Raw genomic sequence first — 20,486 nt, forward strand, 5'->3', positions numbered from 1 at the left:
CATTGATGTTTCTGTCTCTCTCTCCATCTCCCTTCCTCTCTGAAATCAATAAAAAGATATTGAAAAATAAATAAATGAATAAAACACAAACAAAAACCCCTACATGAGAGTGAGCATACAGGGAGGTCTCAGGCTTGCTCACACAGCGGGCCGGGACAGTGCAGGTGACAAGGTGCCGCAGCCCTGAGCGCCTGCTAGAGCTTCTGGCCTCCACGCTGTGCAGAGCCTCTCCTGCCCGCGTCCCCGCTCTAGGCTCCCTGGCTCTATGCCTTTGGGCAAGTTACTTATGCCCTCTGAACCTGCTTCCTCTTTGGCAAAATAGGCAGAATCATGCCCCGCCCCCCAAAATGTTCGTGTTAATCCTTAGAACCTGTGACTATGGTAACTTACACGGGAAAAGGCAATCACAGTAGCAGATACATTAAGGTTGCTAACCAGCTGACTTTAAGATGGGGGACGATCTGGATTATCCAGGTGAGCATCTGATATAATCACAAGGGTCCTTCGAAGTGGAAAATGGAGGCAGAAAAGACAGTCAAGAGAGGGGATGACAGAGGGCAAGAGCAGAGCGATGCTCTGTGAGGAGGACTCAGCCCACCACGGCTGGCTTTGAGGAGGGGGCCGTGAGCCAAGGATGTGGGTGGCCTGCGGGAGCTGGAAAAGGCAGGGGAACGGAGTCTTCCTCAGAGCTTCCAGAAAAGAGCACATTGTTATCTTAGCCCAGAGAGACCTGTGTGAACTTCTAACCTACAGAGTGAAAGACAATAAACGCGTGTTGTTTTAAGACCCTACGTTTGTGGCAGTTTTACTGCAACAAGAACAAACTCACTCCTCGCCTGGCCAGGTTGTGAGGCTGATGCCTGGCACAGGGAAAGGACACTTCCTATCCAGGATGGTGTCCTCCGTGGGCACTCGCTGTCCTCCACGCTGGAGACGGGCTCTGTCTCCCACTCTGCGGGCTCCCCAGCCACAGCCTCCGCTGGTGCCCCTCCCAGAGGCCACCTCGCCTTCCTCCGCCCACAGCAGCTCTTTCTCCTCTGAACGCCCAGGGCCCTGACAGGCTGTACCTGGCAATTTGGGCCTTAATTACATAGCGGGCAGTGTTACCTGCTGTTGCTGCCTGTGTGTTTATTTTGGTTCCACAGCTAGATTGAAGCCTTAGTCTCAAACAGGAACGATGTTTTGTCCTTTTGTTGCTGTTGTTTTTAAGAACCTGTACTTTTTCCCCAAACCTGTTTTTATCACCTTATAACACAAACACGGACTGCCTGGGCATATTTTATAAGCAGAGAGCCTACGTCGTTTGAATTGCCTTATGGCAGGGCATTAACTCTTTTTTTTTTTTTTCTAGCAGAGTTTGCTGAAGGTTCTAAAGTCTAAGGGCCAAGGCCAGGCCTAACATCGACCAGGGTCCATGACTGTGGCTCCTCACTAGGCTCTGACTTGCTCCGTCAGAGAAGCGGGGCCAGAGGATGTGGAGAATCACAGTGAAGCAAGCCCAGGGTGGCCAGGCAGGTGGCCCTCCTCCAGGCGCTGAGCACACAATAGGTGCTCCGGAAAAACAGCTTCATTGACTGGCCAGCGAGTGCATATTTTTTCTCTCCTTTCTTCTTTTTAACCACACAAGATGACCCTCAACAAAAATACATAAACACACAAAGGAGCCACAGCCCACTGGCCTTCCTTAGGGATGTAGTTCCCAAAAGCATGAGACACACAGAGAAAAGAGCTCTCCCCAGAGCATATCATTCACGTCTCAAAATAAGACACAGCTCTCATTTCATGGCCTATTTATTTTAGGGAGGGAGGAGAGTAATTTTGTGAAAGAAACAGAAATGAAAAAGCTGGTGTGTGGGAACAGGAATTAAAATAAGCAGCGGCGTGCTGCCTGTGGACGTGGATGTCCTCACGTCCTGCGGCCTTATTTTGGTTCCTATTCTGGTTTGTTTTCTTCCCTGGTGCTCTGTTTTTTATTTTTTATTCCTTTTAATCCTCACCCGAGGATATGTATTTTAGAGTGAGGAAGGGAGAGAGGGAGAGAGAGAGAGAGAGAGAGACATCAAACAGTTGCCTCTTGTACCTGCCCCAACCAGGGATGGAACCCACGACCCAAGTTTGTGCCCTGATCAGAAATCGAACCTGCCACCTTTTGGTGTACGGGACAACACTCCAACCAACTGAGCCACCCAGCCAGGGCTCTTCCCTGGGGCTTTAAAGTCTGACAGGTAGGTGAGAAAGAGAGGCCCAGAATGATCATTAAGTTCGTCCTATGTACCTAGCACTTCACTCAGATTACCTCACTGAATCCCCACTTTAACCTTATGAGGTGAGTGCTATTAACACCCCTCTTGTGCAGGTGAGAAGGCGGAGGGTAAGACAGGAACAATGACCTTGCTCAGAGTGACCCATCAGCAAGTGGCTGAGCCTTGACGTGAATTGAGGGGGTGGAGCCAGAGCTCATCTTGGATCCTCTCTGCTCTGTGGAGTAGGATGGGCGGCCGCCCCCATCTCTCTCAGGTGAGGCAGAACTGATCCTCAAGTGGCTAAGGTGCCCCGGGACTCAGGGCACACCTATGTTTCCCTGGTCCCAGTGGCCACGCTAGGAACTGGGCGTGGGAAAGGACACGTGGGAAGAAGCCATGAGGGTGTGTGTTCTTAAACAAGATCTCTTCCCTGCCTGCCCCCAGCGAAGCCCTCAGTGAGTGAGAAGAGATGGAAGGTGCAACAGCTGGGTCATCCCCAACCCAGTTCCTCAAACCCCAAAACTCTCCAGGGCAGGACAGGGGGAAGAGCGCAGCCTGCGGATGGACATAAAGCCAGACCAAATCTGGGACAAATCGCCTTTCATCACGCCCTGGCAGTGTGGCCTTGGACCAGATACTTAACCTCTCTGAGCCTCAGTTTCCTTACCTGCAATATGGGGAAAATCATTCCTAGCTGAGGATTGAGTTCATGTTTGTCAGAGGCTTGTCAGAGCACCCAGAACTTAGTAGAGCCAGAATAAATATTAGCTGTTATTAGTAATACACTATCAAGGGCACAAAGAATATGCACAAAAATGGAAGTAAATACCACACTATCTATAATAATAAAAGCATAATATGCCAGGTGCCTGCCGGCAGCTAGAGAGAAGCCTGGGTCCTGGGTGCCAGAGGGAAGCCGATGCCAGCAGCGGGGGATGGAAAGCCTACTTTTACACGAATTTCGTGCATCGGGCCTCTAGTACTACATATAATAGGCAACCATATATTAACAATAAGAAATCAAACGTGGTGAGGGTTGTGCTGTGGGAAAGACAGTGTGGGGAGTCATGGCCTTCCCTGTGTTTTAGCCCCGAAGTGCCAGCTGCAGCCCAGACCTCTGTCTGGACAGGGCCACGGAGGTGTGAGTGGGAGAACCAGGAGACGCACTTTCCTGCAGCTCAGCCCAAACCTCAGTCAGTAGAGGCAACACCTTTCATTTCCCGAGAGGAAGGCGGCACCTCCTGAAATGCCCCATTTAATGAGATGATTCCTTCTAGTTTACATGCCATGCCTCATGGGAATGTTCATTTCACCACTGGCAGCTCGCTGGCACAACACTTGTCTCACAGTGTAATAGCCCAGGTATTAAGTCAGACACGAGGGCCGCCTTGAAACATTATCACACTGCATTCCCTTCCACAACAGGCAGACCAGTACTGAACCTCACCCAGGGGCTTCGGTACCGAAGAACAAGAAGTGTTGTTATTACAGGTGTTTTCTCCTACAAGAGGTGAAAGGTCAGTTGGTTATTATTATTATTACTAATTATCATTATCATTATTTCAGGGCCCAAAATGTCACTGGTCTATGATTTCAGGAAAAGTGCCTGACACATAGTAGATGCTTAATAAATATTGTTCAATTCATGAACAAACTGAAGCACATTTAGAGCATTTTTTGAAGAGCAACTAGAGTAGATGCAAAATGTATCCCATGTTCTTCCCTTTCCTTTTTCTTCCCCCTTTTCTGTTTGCTCTGATCGATCTCACTAGATCAGAACACACCTCCAGAAATCAGGAAGAAGCCATCCACAAGAAGGCATGGGCTCTTACAACACCCAAGGTCTCCTGGCATAAGACACTCTAGGGCACATTTCACTCACCAGGCGGAGGCTCGGCTCCACACCCTTACCCGGGGGAGACCTGCTGGCTGCAGAGGTGTCTCCACCACTGTCAGGAAGGGGTCTCCTCACCATCTAGGACCACAAGGCCCCGGGTAGAATGGATCCTTACGTGAAATTCAAATTCAGGAGCTATGAGGACTGGAAGTAATTATGGCAACCCTCCCATTTTTCAGATGGGAAAACTGAGGGTCCAGAAAAGAAAAGTGACTGTTAAGTGCACAGAGCATAGCCAAGAAGAGAAGGCACATTCCATTTCTTCCTTCCATCCTTCTTCCTTTCCCCCTCCTTCCTTTCCTCCCTTTTTCTCACTCTCCCCCTGCCCTCCCTTATCCTTCCTCTCTTCTTCCTTCTCTCCCTTCCTTCATTCTTTGCCTCTTTGTTTAAGGGTGTGTGTGTCTGTGTGTCTGTGTGTGTGTGTGTGTGTGTGTGTGTGTGTGTGTATGCACTCTTTGCAATGGGATGGCTAGAAAAAGCCCTGGTTAGCAGTCCATATGTAATTTTGGAAATGTTGATGATTTAATTTCACTAACTTCCCAGTCCTCCCCAACAACCTAGACCCCAAATTTCCTATCAATACAAGCATAGTAGAGACTTTCTGAGCCAAAAGAACTGTAGAGATCGCCTAGCCCAACCTTCAGTATACAGATGAAAAACAACAGGTCAAGTGATGAAAAGTGAGTCCCTGGGTCACAAAGCCATTTAGAAGCTAAGCTGAGGTGTCTGGAACCCTTGGCCGCAGAGCACATCTGGGTCATACTGAAGACATCTCTCAGATTTGCATGCAGCTCAATGGGCTCATTGTGTTGACTGGAACACCCAATCTGAGCAAACACATCTCAAATCAAGCATGAGAAAACTGGTAGAAAATAGTACCCTTATAGGACACACACACATGTGTGCATGTGATTATTGCATATACCACACATAAAAGAGGCTTATTTTTTAAAATATATGATACTATGTATATAATAAATTCACAGTGCTAGCAAGAACATCACAATATATTGCTAGTAGAAGCATATCTTGACACAACATTTTTGAAATGTTACCCATCAACATCTGCACAAAGTAAAATATACATATTCAAGTCCTCTTCCAGGAACCTAGAACTATCTATGCAAATAGAATTGTACAAATACGTAGATGAGTGTGTTTATTAGACCATTGCATACAGTAGAAGAAGAAAACGATCGAGTGGTCCATCATTAGGGTTATTGCTGAATAAACTGGGGCACAACAATATATGGAATTTTGTGCTGAACGGATGTCCATCATTTATTAGTAAGAAAACCAAATTTTTGTACAATGTGATTCACACAATTATCTTGTACAAAGACCACCACTTCTAGCACACTATCATGTGTGAACACTCATGCTTTCTGTGGTGGAATAAATGTGAAGGAAAGTTGTGGGGTCTGTTAACAATGAGCAGCTCAGAGAGCAGGCAGGGAGGGGGGCAGTAGGGTAATATGATTAATATTTTCTTTAGGTAAGCATTTTTGAATGTTTATACTGACTATAATATACATATACTAGAGGCCTGGTGCACAAATTCGTGCACCGGTGGGGTCCCTCAGCCTGGCCTGCGGGGATTGGACCAAAACCAGCTCTCTGACATCCCCCGAGGGGTCCTGGATTATGACAGGGCAGTTCTCGGGTGACACACCCTAGAATCAGGCTCCCTCGTCCCTGGTTCAGGGTGCATCACCTGAGAACTGCAGCTGCCAAGTCACCACAGCTCAGCAGCTTCTGCACTGAGCATCTGCCCCCTGGTGGTCATTGCGTGTCATGGCTACCAGTCGGATGGTCGGACAATCATTAAGGCTTTTATATATATAAAAAAGCTTCCACAATGACAAAACCACATTACCTGAAGCACAAGCTGTGTAAATCCTGTGGTCTGGTGCTCCGAGAACTGTCCCCATCAGCGTCTAACACTTCAGGAGTTGTTCACATTAACACACACAACTTCCTTCCCGCAGAACAGCCCAGCCCTCTGACCCGCCCTGGAGTCTCTAATTCAGCTATGGCCCTGGAAGCAGGAGGAAGAAGGGAAGAGAGGCTGACTTACCAAGCCAACTTCTGTTTAAGTACACAGACACAAACACCGGGGGGACCGTGAAGAAATCCACCACAGAGTTCACTTCCAGCCAGAACCACAGCTTGTCGTTGGCTGCAATAAACTGGGGGAAAGAAAAGAGGGAAAAATGAGAAGCCTGGTTCCAGCATTCAAAATATACTCTGCCAAAGGCTATGGTTTGGTTTCTTGTGGGGGTCTGGAAGGAGATGTTATATTCTTCTCATATCTACACCAATTAGATGCTATTTTTGTCTTAGAATTCAGACAGCCGTTTCTAAAGGCTGTTCTTTTATTGCTTGCTATGTTGGCCTTGGAGAAAGCTCAGGCAGTATATTTTTTCTGTGGTTTTCAACTGCATCAGAGGGAAGACTCTCTAATGTAAATAAAGCGTATATGGATGCATTCATTCATACACACACACACACACACACACACACACACACACACACACCTCTGTAATCCACCTCTGTACCACTCTTGTCATAAACAGGGTGGAGTGTAACCCTCCCAAGCCCCAAATTCTGCTACGCCCTTGATTCCACTGTTCTCTCAGGATTCAGCTAAGTGAGCCCTGATAAACAAACATTTGAAGGTAAAAAGCACTTTTTTAAGTTCTGTTTAAGGGAACAATGCCCTCCTGTTTGAATAGAGGGAAGAGAAGCAGTTGGCCAGTGGAGGCATAATAGTTATTTCAATCCCCGTTTTCCCCCGTGAACACAATGAACATGTACTTCAGAAAAACTCTGCTCTAAGGAAAAGGCTCTCCCACAGGTGAACACTCGGGAGAGCTGTGTCCCCTGGGAACACTGGGCTTTGTCTGCCTGCGAGAGCAGACGCTGGTGGAGGTTGGCCCTTGGGAACAAGACTTGCACCCCCCACGGCGGTACCGAGCAGTGTTGCTCCAACTTACCCGCAAGCCAAAGTAGAGAAGGAAGAACACGTTGAAAGCCATGTCGATCTGTAATGTGAAATCTTTGTAGAAATTCTGGCAGGATTCTATGGGGCTATTAGACAGGAAGAAGAAAAAGCATGGGGTCAATGAGAGGCACCATCCAGTCTCCCGCAGGCTGCGCAGTGGTGGTGCTGGGGCAGAGGACACAGTGAACGTCCATCAAACAAAGCACTCGGTCATCCTACCCCCTGTGATCATCAAGCAAGCATCGCCAAGGGGTCTTTCCATTCAACCATCCAGTCTTTTGTTCTGTTGTTTATTTTTATAATTTTGTATCTCTCTATTATTTTCATCATCATTCAACATTTGAGCTAAAAATTTAAAGAAGGTCATGCAGACACCTTGGAGGAAGGACAAGCAAGAGACACTACCAAATGCCTTCATTTCACATTAACCCTTAAAGGACTGACTTCTTTCTTTGAGAGGACACGTCCCAGAGCTGAATGCAGTCCCTCACACCCTCCAGCACGTTGGCAGTGGAGCCCATTGCCAATTAAACACGGTGGCCGTGTTGGGAACCTTTTGAAAGCCAGCAGCTGATGAGCAGGGAAGGACCCAGGAGCGTCTCAGGAAAGCTGTGGAGGACAGGGCCCTGGTTGAGGTTCTGGGGAGACTAAGTGTGGATTCATGTGCCGCATTCTGACCCGGGAAGAAGCATTGCCCAACTGGTAAAAGTCAAGGCCATTAAACCAAAATGTTGAAGCAGTACTCTAAGGGTTAATTTCATCTTTATTTTCGGCATGCAGGTTAACTGGCTCTGTGTGTGTCAAGCAGCGAATGCGGACCCCGGAACACGCTACTTTGTTCAGGAGTAGGCAGATCAAGAGTGTACTACGATACAAACTGGTACGCGGCTCCTGCGTGCCTTCCCGCGTCAAGCTGATCCGAGGATCAGTGTGTGAAAAGGCCCAAGTCTGGGGCTGGGTGGGAAGCAGGGAAGACTCCTAAGCATCTCAGAGCTGTGAATGAAAATTTGTGGTAACACTCAGGCCAGGAGCATAAAGAAGGTGAGGTGAGCAAAAGAGAAGTAAAATACTTTCCCCAGATGGAAAGCAACGTGGACCTCCAGGCCAGGAGAGGGCGAGCTTGAGAAATGCGGGATGGAGGATTTCCAGGGTTGCCACTTTGGAAATCACTGTATGCCGTACCAGTTAGTATAGTTGTACTTCCGTAAGGACAATGCTTAGTCTGTTCATCAGGCAGGAATCTGTGCAGTACGGGAATGTGGAGCCCACCTACAGCCAGGGTGGGTCAGTCTGTGGGATCCTATTACATGCACTGGATTTAGCCATTCTTATCTCTATCACAGGTCAAACATGCCCTTTGTCACCTCCCAAATCACAAACAGGATGAAAAACCTCCAGCAAAGCATCAAGAGTAATCTACGTTTGCATTTACAAACTAAGGAGACTGAACGGAAAACAAACGCTGAAAAAGATGGTTCTTTTATAAAGGGAACAGCAACTACTGGGTTTTCACTAAGGCAAGGGATTTGAAAGAAAGACAATGAATTTGCTTAGACAGGAGAAAAAGCCAGACAGCAGAGCCTAGCTCTCTGCCTGCTCTCCTACATAGGTATCAATTTAAACACAAAAAGGAAAATGCAGATCTAGAGCTAATGTGACATTGCTGCAACGCCCAAGCCATGATGGCATTTTTTTTTTGTTTCAAGAACAAAACCCACAAGGTTCCCAGGTGCCAGAGCTCTTAGCTACTCTAGCTGCAGAGAAAGAAAGCACGTGAGGTCAGCTGAGCAGAAATCCACTCCAGATCCCAAGGGATGAAGGGACCTTGCATCTCTTTGCAAAGGTGAGTGTAGGTGAAAGAGGTGAGCAAGAGCGTGAGGCCAGGGAGCTCTGCTGGTAAATATGACACTCACATCTTCATGTGTGCCAACAGCAACTTCGCTGTGCATCACAGATTCATATTCATCAAGACTGACGCGTATTCAGTCAAGAAGACAGAGAAACCCACCATCACTTCACCAAGACCAAGTGATCACTTTACTATTGCCCTCACAATAGCTACTGGAGTTACGGATGGCATATTTGGGGGTCCTGTGAGTTCCCTACCTCCTATTATTCCCCTGGCCCCTATGGATAACTTAGTAGTTACCTTGAAATACATCTTGAAGGGAACGTGCTTGCTAGACTGTGGAAGAGGACAGAACAGTGTGGGAAGAGCTGTCAGCTCAATGCCATTGAGGATGTCTTGGTTCAACAACAGTGGAAGCAGATGTTCAAAAAAGTATAAGGAATCAGGCTGCGGAAACTTCTTTCCACCGTTCCGTGCCCCCTTGCCATTTCTGCTGCTCCCTCCCATGCTGCCCATTTCCAAAGGCAACAATGAGAGGGCTGATGCTAAAGGACATGGTGTTGAAAAATATACCTCTGCAGCCCCTCTGATTTACAGAGAACAATGTTGAAACCATAATAGACCTTTTTTTTCCTGTCAGATTTAGAGCCGATTTAATCATTGTTTCGTATCATTCCTCGAGTCCTAGACTTGGAGCTGAAATAATAGAGGGAGTAAATTATGCGCTGGTGCTGCAGCCCTTCCTCAGCGGGAGCTCACCAATAAATGATCACACTGCTGAGAAGAAGGAGCGAGCAGGAGGGAAGCAGGAAATTTGGGGGGGAAACAGGGCCAGCCCCTGGGGCCCAGGTAGGACCAGAGTAACCAGGGAGTCAGTTTTCTACCCCCTTTAGCTCTTTAACTTGCCAAAGAGCCCAAGCAGAAATGTCCTGCTGAATTTTCTCAAGTGGCAACAGAACTGTTGACCAGGATCCCCTCCGAGATCAGTCCTCCAAGGGCTTTTGGTCCATGGACTCACAATCAGAGACCAGGAGGGGAAGTTCTACGTTCCCCAGATGGAAACGACTCATGGAGAAGTTCATGGATCTCACAAAAAGAAACTACATACATAATTCAACAAACAGAAGGGTTGGTTGGCCATATCAGCCAGGATTTCTTTTCCTCCCAAAGAGATTTTATCCTAATGATTAACGCTCGTTGTAGAATGGGACAATTACATAGAAACTCCTCTTCTTTCTTGTGTAAAGTAGGAGAGTTCCTTGTCGAGATACACAGAAATTCCAAGAGCTAGAAAATAAATCACTTTTTTTTAAACAATCAAGGAAAGTGACTTGGGGTTACACACTTAGATTTAAGTCGTTGCCATTCTGATGAGCATGCCCATGGCAGAACCGGCTTTTTATGGACCTGTGTTGCCAACTAAAAAAAAATAAATAAAAAGTGGAGTTTTAAGAATTAAAATGAGGACCGCTAGTTCTAAACCTGGCAGTAGAAAATGGACTTTCCCTAACTGTCCTTGGTTAATTAATGACAATAATTAGAGGACACAAGATAAGTGGTAAGCTGATGAAGTATTTATTCCTCAGTTCCCAGAGTTCATGGATCAAGACTGATACTAAAACCTTAGGCAAATGTTGGGTTTTTACCAGGACCCCTGGGGACGCCTTCAATAAAGCCTTCCTCCTATGGGATGAATATTCAGTGTTAGATAGAGGTTGAAAGACAAACTCCCATTTCCTCCTAACCATCAAGCAATCATATTTCAGAATTTAGCTCTCTCTATAAAGGAAAATAAGATTCACACAAAGTGGGAAATATATCTCTTTCTTCATCAATTTAACAACACAACATCCAATGAGGCCCATGAGTAGGAACAGTCTTTCCTGAAGACAGACTGAAGGGCTTGTCTTTCCCAAGCACAAGGCAAGCCATAGCGTCCCAGGTCTTCTCTCAAAGGCAAAGGGAGAAAGACAAAAATCTCACTTCCCACAGTTATTGCTCTGGACGTCTGTATCATCTCCAAGAGGGAAGTAATTGCCCTCTCTTCTCAGCCTCTAAACTTCCCTGCGTTATTCTGAAGTCTGTTTGCCCTCCCTGGGTCTGGCTGTCCAACCCTGTGAAGATACTTGTTCAGGACAGCGGTCCTCAAACTTCAGCCTGCACCTGGAGGACTTGTTAAAATGTTGGTGGGCCCACCTCCCAGGGCTTCTGATTTGGTAGATCTGAGAGAAGGTCCTGAGAACTTGCATTTCTAACGATTTCCCAGAGGCTGCTGCTCATGTGGGAACCACACTTAGCAAACCACTGCTCCAGACCTTCCTTGGGAAGACACACTAATTACAGGGGTTGCTGCTTGAGAAGCTCTGCATTCAGACCTGAACGGTGAGGATGAGGCATTGAGACCACCCTCAGATAACCAGCTGCATACCACGTGACTAACTGCTGAGACCAAAGGGTTGGACAGATATTTTCAGTTTCAGATGTGGACGCGGGGTGAGGGGGGCGGGGGAATTAAGATGATTCAGGGAAGTAATTACAACACTGCTATGCAAGCTTCACCAATGACATTCTAATTAACCACCAGAGCGTGCCCGGGCAGCACATCTGTAGTTCAATATTTAAAGGAAAAATAATGATGAGGAGGTTATCAAGACCATTATTTGTAAGAGATAAAGAAATGTTAAGCAGCTTAGGCACAACAGCAGCAAACATCTGAGATGATTTAATAAATAACCAAAAGAGAGGGAAGGCACTAGCGAGGCACTTTCTGAAATAATTTCCAATATTTAAATTCTCCTCACTCTTGTGGCTAGTAAGAAATTGGATGGAGACTTTTCAATATCCACCTGGGTAATGGATCACCAGAGTTCAGGCCTACAGCACCAGAGACAGGGATCAATACTAAAAGCTTAATGATCCCAGACTCTTCTCCTAGTCCTATCTCCGCAATGTGGCCAGATTAATTTAATTAAAATATGTCATTCATCCACCATCATGGCTTCCTCCTGCCTCATGCATCTACTCAGCCTGGCTGGGAAGAAGCTCTAAAACCCCACCTCTCCCTGCATCTCCCATTTTATACTCCGCTACGCTCCAGCCAAGCCCTCTGCTACTATGAGCTGGGGCCTTCATTATTTCCTGAGTGTGACCCACATGTTCCTAATTCTAAAGCTATGCTTTTGCTGTGGTCTCAGCAAATGCTCCTCCCTCTCTGTGCTCAAACCCTAGGCAGCCTTCAAAGCTACTGAAAAGCATGGCTCGGCAAATTATTCATGCCTCACTGATCTCTCCCACCTCTGAAGTCCTATGGCATTAGGGGCAAGGAATTGTAAACTGTCTTATAATGTCGATTACTATTATTTAATTCAATGTAATAATGCCTGGCGATTGTATAGAGTTTACTCTTCCACTTGGTCCTCTTAACTTGGCAAAATAGATACTGTGTTATCATCTCGCTTCTGCAGAGGTTCAGCAGAGAAGCAGAGGTTCAGCACCCCCCCCCCAAGGTCACGGAGCTCAGTGGTACAGAGACTCAACATCCTTTCTGCCATACCACCTCCTTCTCCAGGTGAACTGCAAGATCCTTGGAGATAGAAAAAGACATAAGACATAGTATCTGCTATCCACAGAGCCTGGTCTCGAGCTTATGCAAAAACGATAGGATTGACTGACTTATGGAGGAGGTAAAACTATTCTAGAAAAAAATCATTCATTTGTTGAATAGTCTGGGAAAGTCTAGAGGCAGCTGAGCTATCTTACATCTGACCCTTCTCTGTCAAGACTGTCATGGGGAACATTACAAATCCTCAGAAGTCCTTCCTGGGATCCTGAGCAGTAGTGGCATCATGACGCTTAACCCCATCAGCTGAGGGCAAGTTTCTCCACTTACGGAGAAGTAATTCCCAGTTATCCAGATGTTTAAAGATGGGTGACCCTCAACATGCCTCAATTTTCTCTCACCCCCTCCTATCGTAGAACAAGAATGAACATAGTCATGGATAATGATATTTAGATACTTTGAACACTTCTTCTAATTATGGACTAGACAATCAATAAGCGTTGCATCCCATTCCATTCTATCAAAATTTTAAAAATTATGAAATCATGCCGAAACCGGTTTGGCTCAGTGGATAGAGCATCGGCCTGCAGACTGAAGGGTCCCAGGTTCAATTCCGGTCAAGGGCATGTACCTGGGTTGCGGGCATATCCCCAGTAGGAGATGTGCAGGAGGCAGCTGATCGATGTTTCTCTCTCATCGATGTTTCTAACTCTCTATCTCTCTCCCTTCCTCTCTTTAAAAAATCAATAAAATATATTTTAAAAAATTATGAAATCATATAGATTATGGAACCTATCTGCAACACGGGGAGAAAATCTAAGTGATTTGAGGGTTAGTAATTTTGAAATTTAGTATCTGGATTTATTGGATAAGTTAAGTGCCTCAGTTTTCCTGCCCACAAAATAGGAATAAAAGCACCTAACTAATCTGAATATTATAAGACCAAGAAATTCTAAAAGAGAAGAAAGTCTTTGCAATGCACAGTTGGCCTGTGAACAACAAGGGTTTGAATTGCACAGGTCCACTTATCCTATATAATAAAAGGCTAATATGCAAATAGACCAAACAACGGGACAACTGGTTGATATGATGTGCACTGACCCCCAAGGGACAGACAACACAGGAGCTGCCCCCTGGTGGTCAGTGTGCTCCCATAGGGGAAGTGCCACTCGGCCAGAAGCCCTGGGCGGGGCTCAGGGCTGGCAAGCATAGCGGCAGTGGCAGGAGCCTCTCCCGCCTCCGTGGCAATGCAAAGGATATCCAACTGACAGCTTAGGCCCACAGGGAGTGGGCCTAAGCCATCAGTCGGAAATCCCCCGAGGGCTCCCAGACTTTGAGATGGTGCAGTCCAGGCTGAAGGACAACCCCCCCCCCCCCCGCGAGTGCACGAATTTTGTACACCTGGCCTCTAGTACATGGATATTTTTCAATAAATATGCAAAGTACTGTAAATGTATTTTCCTTATTACTTCCTTAATAACATTTTATTTTCTCTAGCTTACTGTATTGTAAGAATACAGTATATAATACATATAATATACAAACTGAGTATTAACTGACTGTGTTACTGCTAAGGCTTCCAATCAACAGTGTGGGCTATCAGCAGTTAAGATCTGGGGAGTCAAAAGTTGTAAGTGGATTTTTGAGTATGTGGGGATTAGTGATCCTAACCTCTGCATAGTTCAAAGGCCAACTGTACTCCAAATTAGAAATCAATATTTTTACTCATATGATTTTAAGTCTCATTAAAATATCTTGCAAACTAATGACAATAGTGAATTCAGTGTGAATGACATGATACTAATTAATCATTGAGGAAAAATAATAATCTGTTTATAAAATACTATCTTTTTGCTTCTCTCAGTGCCCCCATTTCAATGTCAGAGCTTTGGACTTTAAAGCTTATATTTTTAATGTTGGTGCTTTTGGTGTTTATCCTGGATGGGGTCAGTATTCAATAAATTGTTTGGTTTTTATCATTTTAACAAACAGAATCAACCCTCTTCTATTGATCAGCATTGTGACTTTATCCCAGAACATATGGTAGTAGTTATTGTAAGATGTTATCACTGATGGGTAAGTTTGTGTTCAATCAGTAATCAATACTGATGATAGTAACATCAAAATGAGCCCTTGGTTTTATCTTAAAACACGTGGGTTTTTTTAGATCTTTCAATGGTTCTAATGTGAATAGAAAATACTTTTTGTTACTTGCAGTAGTGATCTATCATGATCCCAAGCCAGATGGTTAAGTGGCTTTGCTGAGAAACGTTCAGTTATGGGTGTGTATCAATACTTCTATTAATCCTTCTGACAGCACCAGGCTTCTAATTATGCCTCTACTCAATTGTGATCCAACAGCCACAAACATATGCCTCATTAGGGTCATGCTGAAATTCATTGGAACAAATGGATAAGCGGTATATGGACCCTCACTACTCTTTGTATCCTATGTCTTCTTGGGCTTAATTGATATGGAGACTCCTGGAACAGCAGCAATAGACTTCAGAGCAGTTGTGTGGCTCAGGGTGTCTCCCTGGGTAATTCGTTCCAAAAATTAAGCATTCTTCTAGGAGACAAAAAAATTACATAGATGGCTGATGGAGAGAACAAAATATGTCAGCTCCTTTTACATTGGATTTCTCAATGAAGCACACAGATAATTTGTTTTCATGAAACTCAGATGATTAAATCTGTCAATTTCTCATAGAGCTCTTCTAAACGTTGGCACAAGTCTTCGGTATGCTATCTGAGCTTAGGTTCTCCTTCTCATCTTCATTCCATATCTTTTCATCCATTGATGCACCCAAATAAGCAAATCAAAAGCAACGTGTGGGCATTATAAGTTAACCTCAAGAGTAATTAGCAGTTAGGTAGTTTTGGAGTTCAGTGGAAGAGTTAAAATCCCAGACCTATCAGCTATCAGCTGTGTGATTGAGGACAAATAATTTGATTTCTCCAAGCCGTGGTTTTCTCGTCTGTAAATTGGAGATACAGATACACACCTCAAAGGCTGTGATGAAGATGAAATTAAATAATGAGTAAAGAACAAACACTGAACAAGTGGGAGTTATATTTAAAAATAAGTTAATAATGATAATGACAATAACTGTTTGTAGAAAAATGCCAAAAAAAATCAACAACACACCAATCTCCAGATGAACAAAAACTGATGGAGAAATCAATCATTTCACACTTTACTTTTCCATCTGTATTTGCTTTATCGCCTACTTCTCAGGTGTTGCAACATAATTCAAATGCCCAATAGAATGTTCAGTGAGCTTTGGTGCAGTTGTATATATTGGAGCATTAACTTTGGGTAATATTAAGGAAGAAATACCAGGAAAATTATATTTCCATGAAGGCAGCCATAAGTACAAAATTTCATGAGAGAGAAGCCATGAGTCATTTTCAGGCGTGGCCACAGGAGATTGTGTGTTCTCCTTTCTGTGGTCTTCAGCAGAGGAGAGAGTTTCGTGTGCCTGGTTGGCTTAGATGGACCTGAAGGAGAGCAGGGGAGGGACCAGTCTTCTAAATAGCTCTTCCAGTTCTCGTCCATAGATCATGTATTTTTTTCACTGTTGGACTCTTGGAATGATGTCCAAAACAACCTTCCCGCTAATGCTTGTTTTCTCCAGCTTGTCCACAGACTACAATTATTGCAATCACAGTTGTTACCAGAGTAGAATTAGTGTCCACACTTGCCAGCAACTTTTATGTAATAATTCAGAGTTAAGCTACTATACAGAACAGTCTTGCCAAATGAGTGCTGCTTTGGTTTACACTAAACTGTCTGAGGAGTCCTGACTGCCTCCTCCTCTCTCGTGTCCCTGCCTCCACTGAGCTAGCCATCTCTCCTTCAGTAAAACTTGTTTAGTAAAGACGTGATGAGTAGAGGGTTCAAATAATACTTAGTGCACTCACGCTCAAGCACAAAGACTAAGAGCTCTTCAAGGGCAGGCTCAAATAGCCATAGGGTGGTGCATGTGGGTGGGGGTGTACCCACCGAAAGCATACACACACACACACACACACACACACACACACACACACGCCACACGCACACAGCCCTCTGGCTCAAACATACACTCTCTGTCAAACCCCACTCTGGGACCGCCCACAAAATAGGACAGCCTGGGTGAGGTGATTAGAATTGGGGGGAAGAAGGGAAAGGAGAAGAAGTCCCAAGTCTGAAAGGAAAACAAGGAAGCCAGATACATGTCTGGCACGGGAGCAGAACCTCTGACCCTGGAGCCACCCTCCTCTCAGGCCAACAGAGACCTGAGGAAACGAGAACAGGGGCTCATCCTGCTGCATCTTCTGCCTCAGGGCCTTTTTCCCGTATGTGAAAGGCCATACATGTGTGAGGAAGCTCATGCACAATAATCTCCAAACTGTAATAGCCAAGAGTCAGCTCCTGGACGCTGGGGAGCAACTGCCCGCTGTCCTCCTTTCTTAAGAAGAGAGCAGCCATGAGGAAGAGCCTGGGACAAGGTTTCAAGGGATTTGGGCCTTGAGCCTTCCCAGAGAAGAAACGCGCCTAATTGCACAGAGAAGGGCAGAGCTCCTAAGGTGAAGCCTGAGCCCTCTGTTTACAAAGCCCGTCCCATCGGAACAAGGCTGAGCATGTGCACTGGGATTCCCACAGCATAACGGGTTCAGATCACTGTGGGTCCCCTCCGGCCTTTATTGGGTACAGACTTCACGATTCTTCTGTCTGAGCTTTCATCTCCAAATGTTTGCCTTGGACTCATCTGGGCATTCCCTGGTCACACATTCCCTAAGTCCCCTACTTAGCTTGTGCCCTACGCTTCCACCCTTGCCTGCCTCCCTGACTTTGACATAATCCTAACATACCTGGACAACCTTACCTTAACAATGCCTTTTGGCTATGGGTCATCCTGCAAGGACTTAGAGTGGAGAAGCCAAAACTACTGACTCCACCACCAGGCCCCGTCTGTTCTGGGTCCCAGACTGGCAGGAAAATCAGATGGGGGTAACAAGGATGCCTAAGACAGACAGATGCCTTTCCTATTCTCTTCCATGGACTTCAAACTTTGGCCAACAGCCCAAGAGATCTACTGCAGTTTCAACCTGCTCTCTCCCAGCCACACCTGGACACAACCTGAATGGTACACAGTCCCCTCAGTGGTCTCATTCAAATGGCTACTCTTACGAAGAGTGCTAACACTGAAGGCCTGCCTGGTATTGATTTCAGGAGGCCCGAGAGCATTGGGAAACAATCATTATGTAAGGAAACAGTCACTCCATCTATCTGCTGCTCCACTTTGAAGAATAGAAAACACAGTCACAGAACACCCGCATATATTCACCACACGGACAATGCCATCGGGAACAGTTACACGTGAATCCATACGTGAAGCCAAATGATAATTATGATAGCTTTGTTTCAGACATCCTGGGGTGTTTTTGTGTTTTGTTTGTTTCGTTTTACTGAGACAGGGAGAATTCCTGGAACAAGTCTTCCTGACAACTGGCGTAGAAAACAATTACACCTTTATTACACAACGGAATGAAATAGCTGTGTCTTAGCTCTGGCTGTTGCTGACAGCTGAGACAGGGACATTTTGTATGTATTCCTATTTAGGAGCTTTGTTGAGAGCCCCGCAGCCTCGCAGCCAAAAAAGAGAGCTGAGATATTGCTGATTGGAGCCCTGAGTCCCTGAGCACGAGCAGGAGTCACGCTTTAGGAATGCCCTAAAGCGACTGGGCAGTGCAGCCCAGCATCGCCCCGGAAACTCAGAGGTGTCAGTCACCTTCAGAAACAAACTGTCATCATCAGCAAGGAAAATGGGAAGGACTTCTTAAATCCTGTGATGATGCAAGCAGACCTTCAAGTATACATTTAATTTCCTTCTCAACTACTTTGTGAAAATAACTTATTCCCTAGAACCTTGCTTTGCCTTCATTCTTCTTTCTCCCACTTGCTTCTGGCTGGCATTGGAAATCACTTATTTCCCAAACTTCTCCTGTTCATGCCACAGGAAAAAAAAAACTCTTCCCACCCTACAGTGCTGTCCACTTGATTCCAGGATCCAAATTTGGAAAAGAACAGCATGACTGACACGCTCGCTGACCCTTGCCTCCCCTGCAGTTCCCCCTTTTCATTCTGTCCCCATACCTTTGATCTTCTCTAGAGCTATTTTCCCCATCGCCTTCAAACATCTCTCTGAGGGACCCAGGAGGCCCTAGGAAGCTGTTTTCTTATGATTTCCCCCTTTGTCTGCACAATTGGACCCACTAATGCCCTCTCTACGTTGGGATTTCAGACATTCGTTCATTTTATCCGGAAGCACTGTTTTTCTGAGAAGGAGGAATGGGTCCTCTACTGAAGCACCTTGCAAAGGAGAACCAGTTGTTTTCTTTAGCCGCCCTCCTCCCGCCCCTCCAAGACAGAAGCTCTGGCAAATGAGAGCTTTTCAACCCGCTGGTCAGGACCTCCTGCTCTTCACAGGACTGCACTAGAATCCCTCCCAGCTCCTCTGGAAAAGGGCAACGCTCCCATCCCAAGGACCTTTAACCTGGTGAGGAAAAGGACATGTGATTACACTGCAAGCAAAGTGTTGCTATAGGGTGATAGCATGGGTTTAACAGGACAGAGGAAGGGGGAGTATGGAAACAGCTCCAAGCTACTACATCCCCCTGACAGGAGGGAATCACAATTCTTGAGGAAAAATCAAAACAAGATAGGAAGCCTTCATTTTTGTGTCATTATGATTGCTTCCTGCAGAGTGTCAATCTGAGAGCCCTGGCAAGCTAGTGCCACCAGGATTTCTCTAACACGTTTATTCCTACCCAAGGATTATCAGAGTTGGGCAATGCCCACCTGTCATCTTCCTTGAGTTGCAGCCAAGGTATGTCTATGACGTAAAGCATCTAATTATAGGAAACAGCAAAAATTGCAGTAAGAAAACAGATTCTGACCATCACGTTTATAAAAGTGCATTCTGAGAAAAGAAGAAACCAGCACATATAAAAAAGAAAAGCAGTTTTAAAGAAAGTCATTAGGCAGCCCTAAGGCAAAACTATATTTCAACGAGAAAAATTATCACAGTTTCTATTCAGTAATGCTGAACGCAGAGCCAACGTTTTACATCTATCAAATTTGAATTACACAATAAACCAAGACAAAGACCAATGATTGTATTTCCCTAGGTATTTAGCTTAAGAGGTGTTGTTGTTGTTTTTTAATATAAACATTTGAACATTTACTAGATCCAAACAAAACCCAACTAGGTGCCTAGCCAGTGTGGGTCAGTTGGATGGGCATCATCCCTTGCACTGAAAGGTTGCCAGTTCGATTCCCGGTCAGGGCACATGCCCTGGTTGCAGGCTTGATCCCAGGTAGGGGGCTTGCATGGGGCAGCCGATCAATGTTTCCCTCTCACACTGATGTTTCTCCTTCTCTCTCCCTTCCTCTCTCGCTAAATGTCAATTTAATTATATATATATACATATATATATATATATATGTATATATATATATTTATTGATTTCAGAGAGGAAGGGAGAGGGAGAGAGAGAAACATCAATGATGAGAGGGAATCATAGATCAGCTGCCTCTTGCACACCCCCCATTGGGGATCGAGCCTGCAACCTGGGCATGTGCCCTGACCAGGAATCGAACCTGTGACCTTCTGGTTCATAGGTTAACACTCAACCACTGAGCCATGCCGACTGGGCTAAAAATATATTTTTTAAAAGCCTAGTTAACATTATTCAGGAAGATGTGAAAAGTAACGCAATACTGGTCCCTTTGGACACGGATCACTAGGTAAGTTGTTACTTGGAAAACTGACCCTCACTTCTAGATTCCTTGTTCACCTCTGTTCAGCACATGCCTAAAAATAGATTTATGTCTCTCTTTCCCAACATTCTAGTCTTGAATTTTCAAGGGACAAGGTGGCCTTTGT

General features: G+C 45.4%; 1 protein-coding gene across 27 annotated transcripts in view; it reads right to left on the reverse strand.

The window, feature by feature from the left end:
- Positions 1 to 20,486, reverse strand: part of KCNMA1 (potassium calcium-activated channel subfamily M alpha 1) — a 686,992-nt gene that overhangs the window by 279,178 nt on the left and 387,328 nt on the right. For all 27 annotated transcript variants that reach the window (XM_036337223.1, XM_036337220.1, XM_036337215.1 and 24 more), the window contains 2 exons: positions 7,137 to 7,230; positions 6,218 to 6,329 (listed from right to left, as the gene is read on the reverse strand). In XM_036337223.1, the coding sequence (XP_036193116.1) occupies positions 6,218 to 6,329; positions 7,137 to 7,230 (206 nt within the window). The remainder of the gene's footprint in view (positions 1 to 6,217; positions 6,330 to 7,136; positions 7,231 to 20,486) is intronic.

The sequence above is a fragment of the Myotis myotis genome, unplaced genomic scaffold (genome assembly GCF_014108235.1).
Source record: "Myotis myotis isolate mMyoMyo1 unplaced genomic scaffold, mMyoMyo1.p scaffold_m19_p_15, whole genome shotgun sequence".
NCBI lineage: Eukaryota > Metazoa > Chordata > Mammalia > Chiroptera > Vespertilionidae > Myotis > Myotis myotis.